This window comes from Oncorhynchus gorbuscha, linkage group LG20 (assembly GCF_021184085.1).
Source record: "Oncorhynchus gorbuscha isolate QuinsamMale2020 ecotype Even-year linkage group LG20, OgorEven_v1.0, whole genome shotgun sequence".
Lineage (NCBI taxonomy): Eukaryota > Metazoa > Chordata > Actinopteri > Salmoniformes > Salmonidae > Oncorhynchus > Oncorhynchus gorbuscha.
In genome coordinates this window covers 7,367,562-7,391,207 of record NC_060192.1, presented here as the reverse complement: position 1 = coordinate 7,391,207, position 23,646 = coordinate 7,367,562, and the positions used below count along the sequence as shown (strand labels likewise).

At 44.3% G+C, this 23,646-nt stretch overlaps 2 protein-coding genes across 8 annotated transcripts in view; both read left to right on the top strand.

The window, feature by feature from the left end:
- LOC124007420 (electrogenic sodium bicarbonate cotransporter 4-like) overlaps nt 1-11,936 on the top strand; it is a 62,986-nt gene extending 51,050 nt beyond the window's left edge. For 6 of the 7 annotated variants that reach the window (XM_046317967.1, XM_046317964.1, XM_046317962.1 and 3 more), the window contains 3 exons: nt 8,901-9,071; nt 9,580-9,686; nt 11,659-11,936. In XM_046317967.1, coding sequence (XP_046173923.1) covers nt 8,901-9,071; nt 9,580-9,684 — 276 coding nt within the window. In that variant the 3' untranslated portion in view covers nt 9,685-9,686; nt 11,659-11,936. Of the gene's footprint in view, nt 1-8,900; nt 9,072-9,264; nt 9,278-9,579; nt 9,687-11,658 lie in introns of all 7 variants that reach the window. The other variant, XM_046317963.1, reaches the window with a different exon arrangement.
- A 2,783-nt stretch (nt 11,937-14,719) lies between these two features.
- On the top strand, nt 14,720-23,480 carry LOC124007425 (vacuolar protein sorting-associated protein 37B-like). Its single transcript, XM_046317973.1, has 4 exons — nt 14,720-14,894; nt 18,996-19,167; nt 21,658-21,740; nt 22,749-23,480. The coding sequence occupies exons 1-4, from the start codon at nt 14,781-14,783 to the stop codon at nt 23,133-23,135; spliced, it is 756 nt and encodes a 251-aa protein (XP_046173929.1). The 5' UTR covers nt 14,720-14,780; the 3' UTR covers nt 23,136-23,480.
- The last annotated feature ends 166 nt before the right edge of the window (nt 23,481-23,646 follow it).

Here is a 23,646-nt window from a genome sequence, read left to right as displayed (position 1 = left end):
GACACGCATCTCTGTGTGCCTGGCACACTCGCTGTTGGCTCGGCTCCCCACTTGTGCCATCAAACCCCTGCAACGTATTCAGAATGCTGCAGCCCGCCTGGTGTTCAACCTTCCCAAAATTCTCATCCTGCTCCTCCGCACACTCCACTGGCTTTCAGTCGAAGCTAACATCCCACTACAAGACCATGATACTTGCCTATGGCGCAGCAGGAGGAACAGCCCCTCCTTACCTTCAGGCTATGCTCAAACCCTACACCCCAAAACCCAAGTACTATGTTCTGTCACCTCTGGTCTCTTGGCCCTCCCACTCCTACGAGAGGGCAGCTCCCACTCAGCCCAGTCCACGCTCTTTTCTGTCCTGGCACCCTAATAGTGGAACCAGCTTCCCCCTGAAGCTAGGACACCAGAGTCAAATCAAATCAAATTTGATTTGTCACATACACATGGTTAGCAGATGATAATGTGAGTGTGGCGAAATGCTTGTGCTTCTAGTTCCGACCATCTAACAAGTAATCTAACCTAACAATTTCACAACAGCTACCTTATACACACACAACTCTTTCTTCCCTCTCCTTGCCGCTTTTGACCTGACCCGTTCCCAGTCTCTTCCCACTCACAAGGCAGGCAATAGGCTTGACCTCATCTTTAATGGAGGCTGTTCGCCTATTAATCTCACTGCACCCCCCCCCTCCAAGTCTCTGATCACTACTGTGTTTCCTTTTCTGTCTCCCTCTCCTCCAACACTAGCCACTCAGCCCCTACCCAGACGGTCATGCGCAGTCGCAGTCTTCACTCCCTCTCTCCCACTATTCTCATCCTATTATCTCTCACTTCTGCTTAATCCTTCTCCCTCCTCTGTATCCAAATTCTTCCTCTTCATTCCTACTCTCCTCCCTTTCCACATCCTATGACTTGCTCTGTCCCCCTTTTCTCCCGGCCGGCCCCGGGCCTCCCTCCGAGTGACTCATTGCAAGCTTAAAGAAGAGGGCTGCGGGAAGCTGAGCGAAAATGGAGGGAAACTAATCTTCCGGAGGACCTATCATCCTTTCACTTCCTCATCTCTACCTTCTCGGTATCTGCTGCTAAAACCACTTTCTGTCACTCTAACCCTAGGAAACTCTTTTTCGACTTTCTCCTTAATCCCCCCCCCCCTCTCCGCAGACGACGTCCGCTCGACCCCATCCCTTCCTCCCTTCCTCCCTTCTCCAGACCATCTCTGGAGACCTCCCGATTCTGGGTCCATCTGACATTTTTTTTAAAAATACAGACCAGTATCCCTTCGTTCTTTCATTTTCAAAACACTTGAGCGTGCTGTCTCCAACCAACTCTCTCGCTATCTCTCAGAACGATCTTCTTGACCCGAACCCGTCAGGCTTCAAGACGGTTCACTCAACTAAGACTGCTCCTCTCTGTGTTACAGAGGCTCTCCGCACTGCCAACGCTGACTCTCTCTCCTCTGTTCTCATCCTCCGAGATGTATCCACTTCCTGCAAAACAGTGAACCATTAGATCCTCCTCTCCACCCTCTCAGGGATGGGCATCTCAGGCTTTTCACACTCTTGAATTGCATCCTACCTGGCACGCCGCTCCTACCAATTGGCGACACGCATCTCTGTGTGCCTGGCACACTCGCTGTTGGCTCGGCTCCCCACTTGTGCCATCAAACCCCTGCAACGTATTCAGAATGCTGCAGCCCGCCTGGTGTTCAACCTTCCCAAAATTCTCATCCTGCTCCTCCGCACACTCCACTGGCTTTCAGTCGAAGCTAACATCCCACTACAAGACCATGATACTTGCCTATGGCGCAGCAGGAGGAACAGCCCCTCCTTACCTTCAGGCTATGCTCAAACCCTACACCCCAAAACCCAAGTACTATGTTCTGTCACCTCTGGTCTCTTGGCCCTCCCACTCCTACGAGAGGGCAGCTCCCACTCAGCCCAGTCCACGCTCTTTTCTGTCCTGGCACCCTAATAGTGGAACCAGCTTCCCCCTGAAGCTAGGACACCAGAGTCAAATCAAATCAAATTTGATTTGTCACATACACATGGTTAGCAGATGTTAATGTGAGTGTGGCGAAATGCTTGTGCTTCTAGTTCCGACCATCTAACAAGTAATCTAACCTAACAATTTCACAACAACTACCTTATACACACACAAGTGTAAAGGAATGAATACGAATATGTACATAAAAATATATGAATGAGTGATGGCCAAACGGCATAGGCAAGATGCAGTAAATGGTATAGAGTACAGTATATATATATATGAGATGAGTAATGTAGAGTATGAAAACATTATATAAAGTGGCATTGTTTAAAGTGGCTAGTGATACATTTAATTACATCAAGATGGCAAGATGCAGTAGATGGTATAGTGTACATTATATAGAGTGGCATTGTTTAAAGTGGCTAGTGATACATTTATTACATCAATTTTTCCATTATTAAAGTGGCTAGAATTGAGTCTGTATGTTGGCAGCAGCCACTCAATGTTAGTGATGGCTGTTTAACAGTCTGATGGCCTTGAGATAGAAGCTGTTTTTCAGTCTCTCGGTCCACGCTTTGATGCACCTGTACTGACCTCGCCTTTTGGATGATAGCGGGGTGAACAGGCAGTGGCTCGGGTGGTTGTTGTCCTTGATAATCTTTTTGACCTTCCTGTGACATCGGGTGGTGTAGGTGTCCTGGGGGGCAGGTAGTTTGCCCCCGGTGATGCGTTGTGCAGACCTCACTACCCTCTGGAGAGCCTTACGGTTATGGGCATGTGGGAACAGCAGACTGGGATCAGGATTGATTGAATATGTCCGTAAACCCACCAGCCAGCTGGTCTGTGCATGCTCTGAGGACGCGGCCGGGGATGCCATCTGGGCCTGCAGCCTTGCGAGGGGTAACACGTTTAACCTCTCTGGGATATGTGGGAGGGTAGCGTCCCACCTCGCCAACACCCAGTGAAAGTGCAGGGCGCCAAATTCAAAACAACAAAAATCTCATAATTAAAATTCCTCAAGCATACAAGTGTTTTACAACATTTTAAAGATACAATTATCATTAATCCAGCCACAGTGTATGATTTCAAAAAGGCTTTACAGTGAAAGCACCACAAATGATTATGTTAGGTGACCACCAAGTCACAGAAAAACACAGTCATTTTTCCAGCCAAAGAGAGAGTCACAAAAAGCACAAATGGAGATAGAATTAATCACTAACCTTTGATGATCTTCATCAGATGACACTCATAGGACTTCATGTTACACAATACATGTATGTTTTGTTCGCTAAAGTGCATATTTATATTTTAAAAATCTCATTTTACATTGCCGCGTTACGTTCAGTAGTTCTAAAACATGCGGTGATTGTGCAGAGAGCCACATTAATTTACAGAAACACTCATCAGAAACACTCATAAATGTTGAAGAAAATACAAGTGTTATACATACAATTAGAGATATGGATATGTGGGAAGCTAGCGTCCCACCTGACCAAAAGCCAGGGAAAATGCAGAGCGCCAAATTCAAATAAATTACGAAAAATCAAACTTTCATTAAATCACACATGCAAGATAGCAAATTAAAAGGTACACTTGTTGTGAATCCAGCCAACATGTCAGATTTCAAAAAGGCTTTTCGGCGAAAGCAAATGATTATATTATCTGAGGATAGCACCTCCGTAAACAAAGAGAGAAAAGTATATTTCAACCCTGCAGGCGTGACACAAAACGCAGAAATAAAAATATAATTCATACCTTACCTTTGACGAGCTTCTTTTGTTGGCACTCCAATATGTCCCATAAACATCACAAATGGTCCTTTTGTTAGATTAATTCCGTCAATATATATACAAAATATCCATTTATTTGGCATGTTTGATCCAGAAAAAAACTGATTCCAACTTGCCCAACGTCACTACAAAATATCTCAAAAGTTACCTGTAAACTTTGCCAAAACATTTCAAACTACTTTTGTAATACAACTTTAGGTAATTTTTAACGTGAATAATCAATAAAATTTAAGACGGGATTATCTGTGTTCAATACAGGAGGAAAACAAACTGTAGCTAGCTTTCTTGTCACACGCCTCTATCTAACAGTACACTTCAAGTGACCCTCGTTCAAAATAGCCATACATCTTCATTACACAAAGGAAAAACCTCAACCAATTTCTAAAGACTGTTGACATCCAGTGGAAGCAATAGGAACTGCAAGAAGGTCCCTTAGACATCTGGATTCCCAATGAAAACCCAGTGAAAAGAGTGACCTCAAAAGAAAAATCTGAATGGTTTGTCCTTGGGGTTTCGCCTACTAAATAAGTTCTGTTATACTCACAGACATGATTCAAACAGTTTTAGAAACTTCAGAGTGTTTTCTATCCAAATCTACTAATAATTTGCATATCTTATCTTCTGAGGATGAGTAGCAGGCAGTTGAATTTGGGCATGCATTTCATCCGGATGTGAAAATACTGCCCTGTCAACAAGAAGTTAATGCAACTGCTGTGTCAGATTTTTTAAAAGCTTTACGGAAAATGCAAACCATGCAATAATCTGAGTACAGTGTTCAGACAACAAAGCAGCTAAAAAGATATCCGCCATATTGTGTAGTCAACATTAGTCAGAAATAGCATCATAAATATTCACTTACCTTTGATGATCTTCATCAGATTGCACTCCCAGGAATCCCAGTTCCACAATAAATGTTTGATTTGTTCTTTTGTTAGGGCGTTTGGTAAACAAATCCAAACGTGCGTTCAAGTCCAGCCGAACATCATACGAAAAGTTCAAAAAGTTATATTACTGGTCGTAGAAACTTGTCAAACTAAGTATAGAATCAATCTTTTGGATGTTTTGTGTCATAAATCTTCAATAATGTTCCAACTGGAGAATTCCATTGTCTGTAGAAAAGCAATTGAATGAGAGCTAACTCTCTCATGACCTCGCTTCACGAGCCTGTGGCACTCTGCCAGACACCTCGCTCAATCCCCTCTCATTCGCCCCCACTTCACAGTAGAAGCCTCAAACAAAGTTCTAAAGACTGTTGACGTCTAGTGGAAGCCTTGGGAAGTGCAATATGACCCCATGTACACTGTATATTGGAATCGCAAAGAGTTGAAAAACTACAAACTTCAGAATTCCCACTTCCTGGTTGGATTTTTCTCAGGTTTTCGCCTGCCATATAAGTTCTGTTACACTCACAGACATCATTCAAACAGTTTTAGAATCTTCAGAGTGTTTTCTATCCAATACTACTAATAATATGCATATATTAGCATCTGGGACAGAGTAGCAGGCAGTTTACTCTGGGCACCTCATTCATCCAAGCTACTCAATACTGCCCCCCGTTCACCAAGAAGTTAAATGTTTTACTCACGTTGGCTATAGTGTAGGAGAGCCTGCAGGTTTTGGTAGCGGGCTGTAGCACTGTATTGTCCTCAAAGCGAGCAAAGAAGTTGTTTAGTCTGTCTGGGAGCAAGACATCCTGGTCCGCGACGGGGCTGGTTTTTCTTTTGTAGCCCATGATTGAATGTAGACCCTGCCACATACCTCTCGTGTCTGAGCCATTGAATTGCGAATCCACTTTGTCTCTAGACTGACGCTTAGCTTGTTTGATTGCCTTGCAGAGGGAATAGCTACACTGTTTGTATTCGGTCATGTTTCCGGTCACCTTGCCCTGATTAAAAGCAGTGGTCCCTGCCCATCTTCCGAAAACATCCAAAACCCTGCTTCTACAAAGAGTATCTTAAATAATCCCACAGCATCCGCCCCCTTCGCATCCCCTTCTCACGCCAGACCACGACCCCCCCCCACAAAAAACACCCCACATGCAGTTTACTTTTTCCCCGTTTAATAGCTCTGACTTTTCTGATAGCTACTTTATTGTACTTACTATGACTGTGATACATTTACATTTACATTTAAGTCATTTAGCAGACGCTCTTATCCAGAGCGACTTACAAATTGGTGCATTCACCTTATGACATCCAGTGGAACAACCACTTTACAATAGTGCATCTAAATATTTTAAGGGGGGGGGGGTGAGAAGGATTACTTTATCCTATCCTAGGTATTCCTTAAAGAGGTGGGGTTTCAGGTGTCTCCGGAAGGTGGTGATTGACTCCGCTGTCCTGGCGTCGTGAGGGAGTTTGTTCCACCATTGGGGAGCCAGAGCAGCGAACAGTTTTGACTGAGCTGAGCGGGAACTGTACTTCCTCAGTGGTAGGGAGGCGAGCAGGCCAGAGGTGGATGAACGCAGTGCCCTTATTTGGGTGTAGGGCCTGATCAGAGCCTGGAGGTACTGAGGTGCCGTTCCCCTCACAGCTCCGTAGGCAAGCACCATGGTCTTGTAGCGGATGCGAGCTTCAACTGGAAGCCAGTGGAGAGAGCGGAGGAGCGGGGTGACGTGAGAGAGAACTTGGGAAGGTTGAACACTAGACGGGCTGCGGCGTTCTGGATGAGTTGTAGGGGTTTAATGGCACAGGCAGGGAGCCCAGCCAACAGCGAGTTGCAGTAATCCAGACGGGAGATGACAAGTGCCTGGATTAGGACCTGCGCCGCTTCCTGTGTGAGGCAGGGTCGTACTCTGCGGATGTTGTAGAGCATGAACCTACAGGAACGGGCCACCGCCTTGATGTTAGTTGAGAACGACAGTTTGTTGTCCAGGATCACGCCAAGGTTCTTAGCGCTCTGGGAGGAGGACACAATGGAGTTGTCAACCGTGATGGCGAGATCATGGAACGGGCAGTCCTTCCCCGGGAGGAAGAGCAGCTCCGTCTTGCCGAAGTTCAGCTTGAGGTGGTGATCCGTCATCCACACTGATATGTCTGCCAGACATGCAGAGATGCGATTCGCCACCTGGTCATCAGAAGGGGGAAAGGAGAAGATTAATTGTGTGTCGTCTGCATAGCAATGATAGGAGAGACCATGTGAGGTTATGACAGAGCCAAGTGACTTGGTGTATAGCGAGAATAGGAGAGGGCCTAGAACAGAGCCCTGGGGGACACCAGTGGTGAGAGCGCGTGGTGAGGAGACAGATTCTCGCCACGCCACCTGGTAGGAGCGACCTGTCAGGTAGGACGCAATCCAAGCGTGGGCCGCGCCGGAGATGCCCAACTCGGAGAGGGTGGAGAGGAGGATCTGATGGTTCACAGTATCGAAGGCAGCCGATAGGTCTAGAAGGATGAGAGCAGAGGAGAGAGAGTTAGCTTTAGCGGTGCGGAGCGCCTCCGTGATACAGAGAAGAGCAGTCTCAGTTGAATGACTAGTCTTGAAACCTGACTGATTTGGATCAAGAAGGTCATTCTGAGAGAGATAGCGGGAGAGCTGACCAAGGACGGCACGTTCAAGAGTTTTGGAGAGAAAAGAAAGAAGGGATACTGGTCTGTAGTTGTTGACATCGGAGGGATCGAGTGTAGGTTTTTTCAGAAGGGGTGCAACTCTCGCTCTCTTGAAGACGGAAGGGACGTAGCCAGCGGTCAGGGATAAGTTGATGAGCGAGGTGAGGTAAGGGAGAAGGTCTCCGGAAATGGTCTGGAGAAGAGAGGAGGGGATAGGGTCGAGCGGGCAGGTTGTTGGGCGGCCGGCCGTCACAAGACGCGAGATTTCATCTGGAAAGAGAGGGGAGAAAGAGGTCAGAGCACAGGGTAGGGCAGTGTGAGCAGAACCAGCGGTGTTGTTTGACTTAGCAAACGAGGATCGGATGTCGTCGATCTTCTTTTCAAAATGGTTGACGAAGTCATCTGCAGAGAGGGAGGAGGGGGGGGGGAGGAGGATTCAGGAGGGAGGAGAATGTGGCAAAGAGCTTCCTAGGGTTAGAGGCAGATGCTTGGAATTTAGAGTGGTAGAAAGTGGCTTTAGCAGCAGAGACAGAGGAGGAAAATGTAGAGAGGAGGGAGTGAAAGGATGCCAGGTCCGCAGGGAGGCGAGTTTTCCTCCATTTCCGCTCGGCCTTCCGGAGCCCTGTTCTGTGAGCTCGCATTGAGTCGTCAAGCCACGGAGCGGGAGGGGAGGACCGAGCCGGCCTGGAAGATAGGGGACATAGAGAGTCAAAGGATGCAGAAAGGGAGGAGAGGAGGGTTGAGGAGGCAGAATCAGGAGATAGGTTGGAGAAGGTTTGAGCAGAGGGAAGAGATGATAGGATGGAAGAGGAGAGAGTAGCGGGGGAGAGAGAGCGAAGGTTGGGACGGCGCGATACCATCCGAGTAGGGGCAGTGTGGGAAGTGTTGGATGAGAGCGAGAGGGAAAAGGATACAAGGTAGTGGTCGGAGACTTGGAGGGGAGTTGCAATGAGGTTAGTGGAAGAACAGCATCTAGTAAAGATGAGGTCGAGCGTATTGCCTGCCTTGTGAGTAGGGGGGGAAGGTGAGAGGGTGAGGTCAAAAGAGGAGAGGAGTGGAAAGAAGGAGGCAGAGAGGAATGAGTCAAAGGTAGACGTGGGGAGGTTAAAGTCGCCCAGAACTGTGAGAGGTATGTGATACAGTATGTGGTTGTCCCACCTAGCTATCTTAAGATGAATGCACTAACTATAAGTTGCTCTGAATAAAAACGTCTGCTAAATTACGAAAATGTCAATGTAAAAAAAACATTCCTTACCCCGGGATACTTCAACTGGTGACTATCCGGGAGAATAAAATAAAGGAGCGCTCTGCTTGCCGCATAAATCTGACAGATTTATTGACGGGATCAGTAATCAGATTTATGCAGCAAGCAGAGTGCTCCTTTTCTTTATTTTCCCGGGATAGAGTACCGGTGGGAGAATCCTGGGGTAAGGGATGTTTTGGGGATTTTCCAAATCCCACCTTTAACGTTTAAGCTGGGCTGAAGCGCATTTGGTTATACCTTCTTTCCTGTTGGAAATGTGAGCCGGTGCATAGATTGATGGGGATACGTACCCTTTTTTTTCTCGATGTGTAGATCCTGGGTCTGATGGTGGTGCGTAAGATGATGGACCTGATGTTCTCTCAACACGACCTGGCCTGGCTGGACGACATCCTGCCGGAGAAAGACAAGAAGAAGGAGAAGGATGGGAAGAAAAAGAAAGACCACAAAAGGACCAAAGCAGCAGAGCCGGAGAGCGACGAGGAGGTGAGAGACGAGGACTAGCAGACACACACACACACACACACACAGTGCCAGAATGGCAGTGGGAGTAGGATGTAATGGCGGTGTGGTGTGTAGGAGTGGCTCCATCTGTTTTGTTGAGTGTTTTATATCGATGTGTGTTGTTCCTCGGATTGTTATCTCTGACTAATACCTTTCTCTTTTCTCTGTCCCACAGTGTTGCTGAAAAGGCACTGTATAACACTTACTATTGCCTGTTTGTCTGCCTCGATGTTGGTTGGTCTGTCTTTGTGTGTGTGGGTGTGTCTTGATGTCTTTCTCCCTCCCACTTTTACCTGCATGGTTCAATCCTGTCTTTGTAGTAGAATCGGTCCGTTTTGCTTATATTTAAGCATGCAATGTGTGTGTGAGCGTGTGCTTGGATGTGTGTGTGTATTTTGGGCATCATCCCTCACGTCTCTGTTAAGCCACTCCTCTGTCAGTTCCTCCTGCATGCTGATAGTTTCCCCCCTGTTTCCCCCCTCTGCCACAGCCCATGAGTCCCCTCCCTCCTCCAGTGAAGATACCCATGGACACCATAGACCTGCCTTCAGCACCTGACCCCTCTGTAACCCCACCCACCCAGCCCCCCATCTGACTGTGAGTAAACCTCTCTTTTGAGGGACCCAATGAATGTGGACTGTTGTATGTATTAATGTGATGTCATTATTGTGCGACAGATAGAGCACATAATACTGTGATGTTACTGATGTATGTTATGAGACACTGAAGGTTTTATACAGTGCCTTGCGAAAGTATCCGGCCCCCTTGAACTATTCGACCTTTTGCCACATTTCAGGCTTCAAACATAAAGATATAAAACTTTATTTTTGTGAAGAATCAACAACAAGTGGGACACAATCATTAAGTGAAACAACATTTATTGGATATTTCAAACTTTTTTAACAAATCAAAAACTGAAAAATTGGGCGTGCAAAATTAATCAGCCCCCTTAAGTTAATACTTTGTAGCGCCACCTTTTGCTGCGATTACAGCTGTAAGTCGCTTGGGGTATGTCTCTATCAGTTTTGCACATTGAGAGACTGACATTTTTTCCCATTCCTCCTTGCAAAACAGCTCGAGCTCAGTGAGGTTGGATGGAGAGCATTTGTGACCAGCAGTTTTCAGTTCTTTCCACAGATTCTCGATTGGATTCAGGTCTGGACTTTGACTTGGCCATTCTAACACCTGGATATGTTTATTTTTGAACCATTCCATTGTAGATTTTGCTTTATGTTTTGGATCATTGTCTTGTTGGAAGACAAATCTCCGTCCCAGTCTCGGGTCTTTTGCAGACTCCATCAGGTTTTCTTCCAGAATGGTCCTGTATTTGGCTCCATCCATCTTCCCATCAATTTTAACCATCTTCCCTGTCCCTGCTGAAGAAAAGCAGGCCCAAACCATGATGCTGCCACCACCATGTTTGAAAGTGGGGATGGTGTGTTCAGGGTGATGAACTGTGTTGCTTTTACGCCAAACATAACGTTTTGCATTGTTGCCAAAAAGTTCAATTTTGGTTTCATCTGACCAGAGCACCTTCTTCCACATGTTTGGTGTGTCTCCCAGGTGGCTTGTGGCAAACTTTAAACAACACTTTTTATGGATATCTTTAAGAAATGCATTTCTTCTTGCCACTCTTCCGTAAAGGCCAGATTTGTGCAATATACGACTGATTGTTGTCCTATGGACAGAGTCTCCCACCTCAGCTGTAGATCTCTGCAGTTCATCCAGAGTGATCATGGGCCTCTTGGCTGCATCTCTGATCAGTCTTCTCCTTGTATGAGCTGAAAGTTTAGAGGGACGACCAGGTCTTGGTAGATTTGCAGTGGTCTGATACTCCTTCCATTTCAATATTATCGCTTGCACAGTGCTCCTTGGGATGTTTAAAGCTTGGGAAATCTTTTTGTATCCAAATCCGGCTTTAAACTTCTTCACAACAGTATCTCGGACCTGCCTGGTGTGTTCCTTGTTCTTCATGATGCTCTCTGCGCTTTTAACGGACCTCTGAGACTATCACAGTGCAGGTGCATTTATACGGAGACTTGATTACACACATGTAGATTGTTATTTATCATCATTAGTCATTTAGGTCAACATTGGATCATTCAGAGATCCTCACTGAACTTCTGGAGAGAGTTTGCTGCACTGAAAGTAAAGGGGCTGAATAATTTTGCACGCCCAATTTTTCCGTTTTTGATTTGTTAAAAAAGTTTGAAATATCCAATAAATGTCGTTCCACTTGAATGATTGTGTCCCACTTGTTGTTGATTCTTCACAAAAAAATACAGTTTTATATCTTTATGCTTGAAGCCTGAAATGTGGCAAAAGGTCGCAAAGTTCAAGTTCAAGCCGAATACTTTCGCAAGGCACTGTATATATTTTTGTCCTCCCTCACCAATTCTTACCTCTGCCATTCAACCCTGTGTGTGTGTGTGTGTGTGTGTGTGTGTGTGTGTGTGTGTGTGTGTGTGTGTGTGTGTGTGTGTGTGTGTGTGTGTGTGTGTGTGTGTGTGTGTGTGTGTGTGTGTGTGTGTGTGTGTGTGTGTGTGTGTGTGTGTGTGTGTGTGTACAGGAGAAGAACGTTTACACTAGTGTAAATCCAGATGGAAGTCACCGGATGCATCCCCCCCGGCCCTGACGCACACACACCGACTGGGGACTACACTGCCAGAATGTCCACACCTATGACTACTGACACACACATGTAAAAACACACACGCACGCATACATCCACTTACTACTGCCAACTAGACTACTGAAAACTACTGTATAATCCCAGGCACAGCTAATAACTATTAGCAAACATCCATTTACTATTAGCATTCTTTACCACTGTTTTTACTTTTTTTTTAAACGTAATACACACTGAATTTCATATAAATGTATACAAATATTCTATAAAATGTAGATATGATGTGATATTTTAACATGTAAACATATGTCTATTACATTCAGCTGGATCGTAGTTAGTTATTATACTTTTAAACATTGTACAAATCACAGTACGGTCTGGGAGACATACCCAGACACATGAATCACACGCCGCTCGGAACCATAAGTCTACTGTCCGAGGCTGTTGGAGCATAGATCGCGGTGTGTGGACTGAGGTTTCTTTTCCCTCAACATATTCTCTGATCTCCAGTGCCTGCTTAAAACCACTGGATGCTGTGTGTGTTTTTTCCTGCGCTATCCTTTGGCCCTACTGTAGTTTGTGAGGGTCGACTGACAGTCGTTTAGATACCAGAGCCCATGCACCTGAAACCAATGCAGAAGTAGTTTTTTGTGTGTGTTTGTTTTGATGATGTCTCCCGTGTGTAATTTATTCACTGTGTGCCATGTGGTTTGTAGCAGGAACCTCTTGTACTAATGTAATGACGACTCTGAAGGCACAGTTAGCAAAGGAAGGGCTATAATGTGACGGTAACCCAATATTATAATGCAGTGTTATTCTGCAAATTGACCACAAGAAGCCATCAGATTGCTATCAATTTGCATGCCCCCAGACCACTGTCTTTTTCCACTGGCACTGACTTTGCCGATAAATACATTGTTGAGGGAAAATGTACTTGATACCATTGTGATGTGTTGTTGTCTCACCTACAGTAGTTATCTTAAGATGAACGAACTAAGTGTGAAACTATGTTTGTGCGTGCTGGTGAGACTGTGATTGTGTGATCTCACGAGGGTGAGAGCGTGTGTGTGTGTAACCTGGGCTTGTTGCACCTGAATGTGCCTCCCTCAGACTCCCTCTGCACCTGAAGATCTGCACCCCCCCCCTCCCCTCCCCTCCCACACACACCCCTCACCCCACCAGCTGAATCCCAGGTGAGCATTACCTACGGATCCTCATCACGCCCTCCTGTTCCCCCGTTCACAATCCAGGTAGAGTCCGAGGAGACTGTCCTCTATTCAAGGTGTCACAACCTTTACCCCCGCATTAACCTCTGTCCTCCAAATGGATGCTATCTGACCTCTAAGATTCAACGAGGCCCGCAACAATACAAACACTCACACTCTTGTCTCTATTACTTAGGCAACTAAATTGTACTGTAGGTTGACAGCACATACAGTGGGGAGAACAAGTATTTGATACACTGCCGATTTTGCAGGTTTTCCTACTTACAAAGAATGTAGAGGTCTGTAATTTTTATCATAGGTACACTTCAACTGTGAGAGACGGAATCTAAAACAAAAATCCAGAAAATCACATTGTATGATTTTTAAGTAATTAATTTGCATTTTATTGCATGACATAAGTATTTGATCACCTACCAACCAGTAAGAATTCCGGCTCTCACAGACCTGTTAGTTTTTCTTTAAGAATCCCTCCTATTCTCCACACATTACCTGTATTAACTGCACCTGTTTGAACTCGTTACCTGTATAAAAGACACCTGTCCACACACTCAATCAAACAGACTCCAACCTCTCCACAATAGCCTCCGCAATAAAATGCAAATTAATTACTTAAAAATCATACAATGTGATTTTCTGGATTTTTGTTTTAGATTCTGTCTCATTTCTATGGCAACAGCTCTGGTGGACATTCCTGCAGTCAGCATGACAATTGCACGCTCTGTGGCAATGTGTTGTGTGATTAAACTGCACATTTTAGAGTGGCCTTTTATTGTCCCCAGCACAAGGTTAATCTGTGTAATGATCATGCTCTTTTGTCAGCTTCTTGATATGCCACACCTTTCAAATTGATGGATTATCTTGGCAAAGGAGAAATGCTCACCCTAACAGCATAACAGCATCTATCATCCGTAAACGAATTTGTGCACAACATTTTTTACATGTTTTTTTTTGTGTGGATGGAAAATTTCTGGGATATTTTATTTCAGCTCATGAAACATTGGACAAACAATTTACATGTTGCATTTACATTTTTGTTCTGTGTGTGTGTGTCTCTGTCTCTCTCGCTCTCTCTCTCTCGCTCTCTTTTTTTATATATACATGGATTATAATAATAATGTCAAAACATAAAATTAAAAGTCAATTTAAAAAATTATCTGAAAGTGATGTTAATTTAGATAATCTGTTACCAATTATTCCCACGCATAAATAGAGGCATATGTGATCGTATCCCAATGTAATCAAGGTTTGAAATTATTCTGTTTTTGTCAAATACTGTATCTGTTTGAGCTTCTTGCGGTCAATTTTCAGTGTACAAATTATGTATAACTATGTTCAACTACGTTCAAGAAAAAATCGAATCGCGGCTGAATGTAATTTGGAACCCCTGGTTTATATCATTTATTCGTTTTTTTGTGTTCAGTGCATTCACCTTTATGAGTGTAGGTGTATACATTTCAGAGTATATTTACTTTGTATTGTAAAGATTTACAAACACATGTTAATAAAATGGTATTCAAATATGCTACAGGTCTTGTCGGAATTTTGTGATTTTTTTTTATCCCTGAGAATGTATCCTTTAGCATGTAAACAACCTAATAACGTCATGGTCTCCTCAGATACGTTTTTAAGGAACCCAGAACTAGCATACCAGTAAAGATAATGTTTATTGAAAAAGTTGCCAGCTAACTACATCAGAAATTCCACAACCATTTTCATGATTCTTTGCTCCCTTCTGATTTGCCAGAAATCGTCCCTATTTCCGGTTTGTGATCCAAACACTTCTCTGTTCTGAGCCGAAACAACTGTAGCTAGACGGATCGATAGACAACAACCATCATGGGTGAAATGGCAGAACTCCCGGATAAATTCAGCTCATTCACAATGACTCAATTAAACGAGTTGCTTGAAGACGATGAAAAACTAAATGATATTGTCAAAGAAATGGACGAGGTAAGTTCCCATTGTGTTTCGCTAGCGTTAGCTATCCCTAGTAACGCTAACCAGAATCAAAACATCTAGCTAGCTGTGCACTTATGTATGCCGTCAGGCAGACCTGGCTTCATTCATAAATGCCTTCGGAATGCATTGAGCAAGCTCATCAACATCCACCTCTTTGCAGCACAGCTGAGAAGCGTGCTCCTTGTACTGTACTCAACATTTGGCACAATATTTCTATTGTCGAATCACTTTCGACAATAACCCTGTTTGTGTACATATAGCAGGTTACAAATGGTATTGCGGCATTGTCATTAAGGCACAAATGCAATCTGATGCCCATTTTTACAGAAGTAATGGACCCACACGCGTTTAGGAACTGAACAGATTTGAGGGGACCTGGTCCCTGATCTGTCTTATGGTACCTAGTAGTGGTGGTATTTGATCCTATTATATGCCAAGGGAACACACAAGACAACCGGCCATCAGCTCTCTGGAAGGTGCGACATCTGTGAAAAGTTGGGAGAGGTTTTCCTATTGAGTAACCTAGGTGGAGCACACCTCTTTAGTCATCATTTTTGACACATTTAGCACACAGAGCACAGCAGGTTCATACGCAGATATATTACGACTATAAACACCTAGGGCTGGGCGGTATACCGGTATTGATGCACGGGTCGGTTTGGGTTTTTACTTGACCCTCAATACCGGTATTTGAATGTTTGGTTTGTTAAATGTGAAAAGCAGTGTGTAACGTCCATTTTTATAGTTTACTACTTGAGCCATCTATCTCTACTCTCTATGCCGCTTTCCCACACGGACCTAGCCAAGCCCCCCTGTCACTTAAGGACCGGCATTTGATGTTCCTCAACCACCGGACACTTGCATTCAGTCTGCATGGTCAATGCAGCATATGCAATACTGTTGATGACAACGATGCGGTTGTCACGTTGCTTCTTAATATAAATACACTAGCATCCTATAATTACACTGTTATGTTGTTTCTTACATCTGCAAACAGCTAGTTTGTCTTTTGTTAGAAAGTTGTTCCTAAATCTTGTTAGCCGCTAATGCTAATCGCCAGCTAGCTATTAAAAAATGTACTGAGTCAGAGCAAGCGTAATTAGCTATACAGCATGATAATGCTGATGTAGACCTAAATCAGCATGTTGTTTTTGCAACAGTGTCTTCTAAATTAGAGGCAAACGCAAAGCAAGAATATGTTAGCTACATAAAGTAGCTAAGAGAACACATTCAATGTAGCCCAAAAAAAACAATGTTGCCAAAGATTATAGGGTCCCCAAGGAAACACCCTCTCAACTCATTGGTTCCTAGTCTGTCACAATAACTCCTCCCTGGTATTTTCATTCGTTGTCATGTCAAACAACACTGTATTGAAAGTGCCCACCATTATATTCTAACAATAAAATTAGAATATACATTCTATTCCGATGATTCCAACAGTTAACCCAAGTGTTTTGCTCTAAATCGCAAGTCAAATTGCAACATTTCGTTAAAATTAAGGCCCAGATTACTTGCACATATCGTGCAGCCCAAGTGGCAGTCTGGAGATGATCTCAAATGCAGAAATTAATGAAAAGTATGACTTTTGGGGTTGAAGTTGAATTGAACAGTGAAACATTCAGTGTGGAGAAAGACCCATTGAAATTCCTTAGAATGTATGTGTTGCCACCCTAGGGTCACACACTACTCATAACGCAAATTTAGAACATTTCTTATAAAAAACATAAAATAACGCCATAGCGTCATTTTTTATTTATTTTTAATACAGTGCTATAATATTTTGGCCATATCGCCCAGCCCTATAAACACCTCTCACAGCTGGTTGACATCTGGTTAAATAAGATATATGTTATTAGTCCAAGCAAGATGGACATTTGTCGTCTTCTTTTTTATTTTTACAATTTTATTTAACCAGGTAGGCTAGTTGAGAACAAGTTCTCATTTACAACTGCGACCTGGCCAAGATAAAGCACAGCAGTGTGAACAGACAACAACACAGAGTTACACATGGAGTAAAAAATAAACAAGTCAATAACACAATAGAAAAAAAGAGTATATACATTGTGTGCAAAAGGCATGAGGAGGTAGGCGAATAATTACGATTTAGCAGGTTAACACTGGAGTGATAAATGATCAAATGGTCATGTGCAGGTAGAGATACTGGTGTGCAAAAGAGCATAAAAGTAAATAAATAAAAACAGTATGGGGATGAGGTAGGTAAATTGGGTGGGCTATTTACAGATGGACTATGTTTATCCAACCCCACCGATATACACACATTAGGTTGGAGAAGCTGGAGCAGAGGACGGATGTCAGTGTTTTCAAAAACTGTGTACAGCATTCTGCCACTATGTTGTTCATCCTCTCTCCATCCCTAGCTAGCCTTGTGTAGTGTAGGTTTTGGGAAATCTGTCTTCTGGCTTCTTCATCTTCTGTATTTGTATATCCAGTAGACATGTACAGTACCAGTCAACTTTGGACACACCAACTCAAACAAGGGTTTTTCTTTATTTTCTACATTGTAGAATAATAGTGAAGACATCAAAACTATGAAATAACACATATGGAAGCACATAGTAACCAAAAAAGTGTTAAACAAATCCAAATGTATTTTATATTATTCAAAGTAGCCGCCCTTTACCTTGATGACAGCTTTGTGTAACAGTATAGACTTTACGTCCGTCCCCTCGCACGAACCAGGGACGCTCTGCGCACGTCAACAGTCTCCCTCGAAGCATTGTTCCCCTTGCAGAGCAAGGGGAACCACTACTTCAAGGTCTCAGAGCAAGTGACGTCACCGATTTGAAATGCCACTAGCGCGCACCACTGCTAACTAGCTAGCCATTTCACATCGGCTACACTTGCACATTCTTGGCATTCTCTCAACCAGCTTCCTGAGGAATGCTTTTCCAACCGTCTTAAAGGAGTTCCCACATATGCTGAGCACTTGTTGACTGCTTTTCCTTCACCATCTTCTGTATCTACCTTGTCACAAGACATTTGATTGGCTCAAACGCATTATTAAGAAGGAAAGAAATTGCACAAATGAACATTTAAGGCACACCTGTTAATTGAAATGCAGTCCACGTGACTACTTCATGAAGCTGGTTGAGAGAATCCCAAGAGTGTGCAAAGCTGTCAAGGCAAAGGGTGGCTACTTTTGAAGAATCTCAAATAGAAAATATATTTTGATTTGTTGAACACTTTTTTGGTTACTGCATGATTTAATGTGTTATTTCATAGTTTTTATGTCTTCACTATTATTCTACAATGAAGAAAATAGTACAAATAAAGAAAAAACCGGAAACGATTAGGTGTGTCCAAACTTTTGACCGGTACTGTATGTGGCTGAATCGAGACTCCCCACCATGACGCTGGTGGAACATGCTAGTCCTTACCCACCAATGTGGAAATAGATTTACACAAACAACCTGTGAGCAGAGATGCAAATCTGTGGTTGTGGCTGCCTCTACGGCTGGAAGGCTGTCTAGTGCCTGCTACTCTGGCTTGATGCCAGCAAGACACCATACTATCCCAACCATGTTATTTATGATTTAATTATAGCTTAGTTCATTAGTACTGATATCTTTACAATCCCCTTCACCAAAAACCTACACGCAGATTATAAATCCCTGTAATAGACACACGAGTCGTAGGCTACTATATCTGCATTGTATCGCTGCAGAAAGCAGAGTTCTGATCGCTCTGAGGGCAGTGAAATCAATACAGGACATACACAGTCAAACACAGTTTAAACACCGTCACTGATAGCCTGCTGAACTCTATAGTGAGCCGGTGGCTGGGGCCATGCAAGTCTAAAACACAGCACTCAATAAAGGTATGGAGTAATCAGTGTCCTCCATAAGAATAGACTCATATTTAACCTCCAGCGGTTAGGCTCTAAGCTGGCTTGTCCCTGACCTATAGGTCTACATACCACGGTGTGGAGGTCTGGGTGGGTCGATCTCTCTCTGTCTGCATGTATTGTGTTTAGTGCTACTGACCCCACCTTCCCTCTTGTCTCCTTATCTCCCTTTTACCTCTCTCCCTGTGTGTACGGTGTGTGTGTCTATGTCGCTGTGTGTGTTATAGATGCGTGAGGTGCAGCAGGTGAAGGAGCTGACCCTAGGCAGTAACATCAGCCTGGCTGAACAGAACCTCCAGCTGCAGCCGAGACTGGACCTGCAGAAGAACCAGCTCACCTCACGCTACCGCCACCTACAGGAGCTCTACGACAACTACCAGCTACGCAAGTCCACACTCGGTAGGAGCCTTAGTAACTAGTCCACACTCTGTAAGAGCCCTAGCACGCTACCCTAGCAAGTCCAGACTCGGTAAGAGCCTTAGTAACTAGTCCACACTTGGTAAGAGCCCTAGCACGCTACCCTAGCAAGTCCAGACTCGGTAAGAGCCTTAGTAACTAGTCCACACTTGGTAATAGCCCTAGCACGCTACCCTAGCAAGTCCACACTCTGTAAGAGCCTTAGTAACTATTCCACACTTGGTAAGAGCCCTAGCAAGTCCACACTCTGTAAGAGCCTTAGTAACTAGTCCACACTTGGTAAGAGACCTAGCACGCTACCCTAGCAAGTCCACACTCTGTAAGAGCCTTAGTAACTAGTCCACACTTGGTAAGAGCCTTAGTAACTAGTCCACACTTGGTAAGAGCCTGAGTAACTAGTCCACACTCTGTAAGAGCCTTAGTAACTAGTCCACACTTGGTAAGAGCCCTAGCACGCTACCCTAACAAGTCCACACTCTGTAAGAGCCTTAGTAACTAGTGCACACTTGGTAAGAGCCCTAGCACGCTACCCTAGCAAGTCCACACTCTGTAAGAGCCTTAGTAACTAGTCCACACTTGGTAAGAGCCTTAGTAACTAGTCCACACTCTGTAAGAGCCCTAGCACGCTACCCTAGCAAGTCCACACTCTGTAAGAGCCTGAGTAACTAGTCCACACTTGGTAAGAGCCTGAGTAACTAGTCCACACTTGGTAAGAGCCTTAGTAACTAGTTTACACTTGGTAAGAGCCCTAGCACGCTACCCTAGCAAGTCCACACTCGGTAAGAGCCTTAGTAAATAGTCCACACTTGGTAAGAGCCTTAGTAACTAGTGCACACTTGGTAAGAGCCCTAGTACGCTACCCTAGCAAGTCCACACTCTGTAAGAGCCTTAGTAACTAGTCCACACTTGGTTAGAGCCCTAGCACGCTACCCTAGCAAGTCCACACTCCGTAAGAGCCTTAGTAACTAGTCCACACTTGGTAAGAGCCCTAGCAAGTCCACACTCTGTAAGAGCCTGAGTAACTAGTCCACACTTGGTAAGAGCCCTAGCACGCTACCCTAGCAAGTCCACACTCTGTAAGAGCCTTAGTAACTAGTCCACACTTGGTAAGAGCCTTAGTAACTAGTCCACACTCTGTAAGAGCCCTAGCATGCTACCCTAGCAAGTCCACACTCTGTAAGAGCCTTAGTAACTAGTCCACACTTGGTAAGAGCCCTAGCATGCTACCCTAGCAAGTCCACACTCTGTAAGAGCCTTAGTAACTAGTCCACACTTGGTAAGAGCCCTAGCACGCTACCCTAGCAAGTCCACACTCTGTAAGAGCCCTAGCTAGTCCACAATTGGTAAGAGCTTTAGCTAGTGCACACAAGATGTGAACGCTAGCAAGTCCACATTCGATAAGAGCCCTAGCTAGTCCACATTACTAAGTCCACAGCGTGTACCAGTCTCTCTCTACATCTCAATCTGTGCACTCTTGCTCTCTGAAAGTGTGGTCCTTCTGTAGCTCAGTTGGTAGAGCATGGCGCTTGTAACGCCAGGGTAGTGGGTTCGATTCCCGGGACCACCCATACGTAGAATGTATGCACACATGACTGTAAGTCGCTTTGGATAAAAGCGTCTGCTAAATGGCATATTATTTCATATTTCATGAAAGTCTAGTCTTTCTCTCTCTGTGTCTGTGTTGGTAGCTGACTGTTTTCTACCAGCTACATGTCTGTCTGGTCTAGTCAGTTGTCGTTCCAAGATACTAATCCTCTGTCATTCGGGTTGTCACAACATGGCCACGATAGAAAGGAGGGAAGCACACAGCCTTTCTAAAATGGCTGTGACGATACCAGTATCACAATGGTTTTTTTCTTTTATCCCCCATGTCAAAAATTCAAACACGAAGCAGGCCAAACTCTTTGGTCTTTTAAAAACCTGCTGTATGTAAAATGTCGTGTGATTTTATAGTTTGGAAAATAAATAAATGTGACTCTGGATGACAACATAATTATTTTTGTTTCCAACATTAGGGCTGTTTTCCTAAAGAAGCTAAATCTGCTGCATGTTTGGTTTTCTTTCCACAGTACCAACAAGTATCACGATCGTCCCGGCCCTACTTTCTAACCACAGTTTCCACCACCAAACTAAGCCCTCACATTATTAACCCCTAAATCAAGAACAGATATCTTTATGTGCTTGATCTTTTCTTTGTCCTTTCTAGCATGGCCATCTAGTGATCACTGTGTCAGTCAGCTGTTACCTGATACCCCTGGCGTTCCTGTACTCAATGCTGCTTTGTGTCCTTTGAATGGCCCAGCCAAGTGTGGACTAGTTTGAATGGCCCAGCCAGCTACTGTAGTCCCGTCACATTCCAGCCCTGCCCCAGAAATCAGGTCACCACTTAGATTCAGGACAGTGATTCACTGTGTGGTGATCAGTGTTTGTTTTAGTGTTTTCTAACTGTTTCTCTCTCTCTCTCTCTCTCAGACCCTGGTACAGAGAACAGTTCTCTGGACATTCTGCTGGCTCTGCTGCAAGCTGAGGGAGCCAAGATAGAGGAAGAGACTGAGGTGAGAGACACACAATAATACACTCACAATTACACTTATGCTACAATACACTCTCACAACTACACGAACACAGATCAATACAGTCATGTACACACTCGGGGGTGAAAGTAGAATTAATTTCTTCCCGGTACAAAATCTATATTTGCACGTGCACCAACATTTTTTTTTTATGGGTCTAATCATAGAATGATGTATTTTTTATCATTTTTATTTCACCTTTATTTAACCAGGTAGGCCAGTTGAGAACAAGTTCTCATTTACAACTCATTTACAACTGCGACCTGGCCAAGATGAAGCAAAGCAGTGCGACAAAAACAACAGAGTTACACATGGGATAAACAATTGTACATTCAATAACACAATAGAAATATACAGTGTGTGCAAATGAAGTAAGGAGCTAAGGCAATAAATAGTGGCGAACTAATTACAATTTAGCTATTGACACTGGAGTGATAGATGTGGGATGAGGATGTGCAAGTAGAAGTACTGGTGTGCAAAAGAGCCGAAAAACTAAAACAAATATGGGGATGAGGTAGGTAGTTGGTTGGGCTATTTACAGATGGGCTGTGTACAGCTGCAGCGATCGGTAAGCTGCTCTGACAGTTTACCGATCTGATATAAAATCCATATTAATTCAATAGGATCTCTGTCATTTCACTTTGAAAATGTATGGCCTTTTGTACTACTCCCCTCTCATTTAACCACTTCGGATTTTGGAGTGTAGGCTATACCCCTTGTTTTCAAATCCATTTGCATTTTTCATGCCTCAGACATGCGGTAATGATAAAAAAAGGAGTGTAATAGCCTACAGTTTTCTTGACATTTTGTTTTAATTATTGTGATAGGTTCATGTTTTACCAGTATCGCATACCCTCACTATTTATTTTGCCCGGGATACCGTGCAGCCTTATTTTCACCCCTGCTACACGTACGATAATACTCACTCTAAGGGATTTTGTGTTGCCGTTTGTTAGTTGAAGTGTGTGTGTTTGTGCCGTCCCTGTGTAGAACATGGCAGACTCGTTCCTGGATGGGGAGCTGCCTCTCGACTGCTTTATCGACGACTACCAGCAGAGGCGCCATCTCGCTCACCTGCGCCGCGTCAAGATTGACAAACTCCGAGAGCTGGCGCTGAAGGGTCTCACTCGGCCCCCCCAGATTAGCCGACCCCAGGACCTCCCCTCGACCAATGGGGCCCCCTCCCCCCAATTCACACGAGCAGCCTCTTCTCCCTCCCCTCAGCACAGCGGCCTACCCTATCCAGTCACCCCCTATCCCCCAATGCCTTTCCCCAGCTGCCCTAACATGCCCCAGCCCTACCTTCAAACCTCCCAGCAACACCCCATCTCTCACTCTCCACATCTGCCCCCCAGGACTGGCTTCATCATGCAGTGAGGTAGTCTGTCTCCATAGAAACGCCATGGATGACCTTCCCTACCTTTTGACCTGTGGCACACTGAAGGGTTGACCCAATTACAGCCCCTCTGTCAGTAACACTGAGGGAAACGGCCTCTGACCAGCTTCTCAGAGGCTCTCCGCTCTCAGACAGACTCTGTCCAGTGACTACAGCCTGGACGTTAGGGGTTGGTTCTCTTGTAGTATAATTCCAAGACTAACTTTCTGATTTAATCTTCTGAACACATAGTTAAACCGAACCATCTGTCTTACTGGTAGAAATGCTATCAGCTATGGTAACTTTCAGTATGTTTTTGTAAGCTAAAGGTCCCTCAAAGGATGTGCGCATCATAACAGTTAGCTCAAAAGTTCCTATGCTTCTAAAGGAAGAAGTCTTGGTCCAGCAACAGAACTATACAAATAGTATATTTTCATTTAAATTCAAAATGTACTGCATGGCATCGTAAATATTTTAAAATCAACTAATCGATGAGTCTTGCTTGCATGTTCT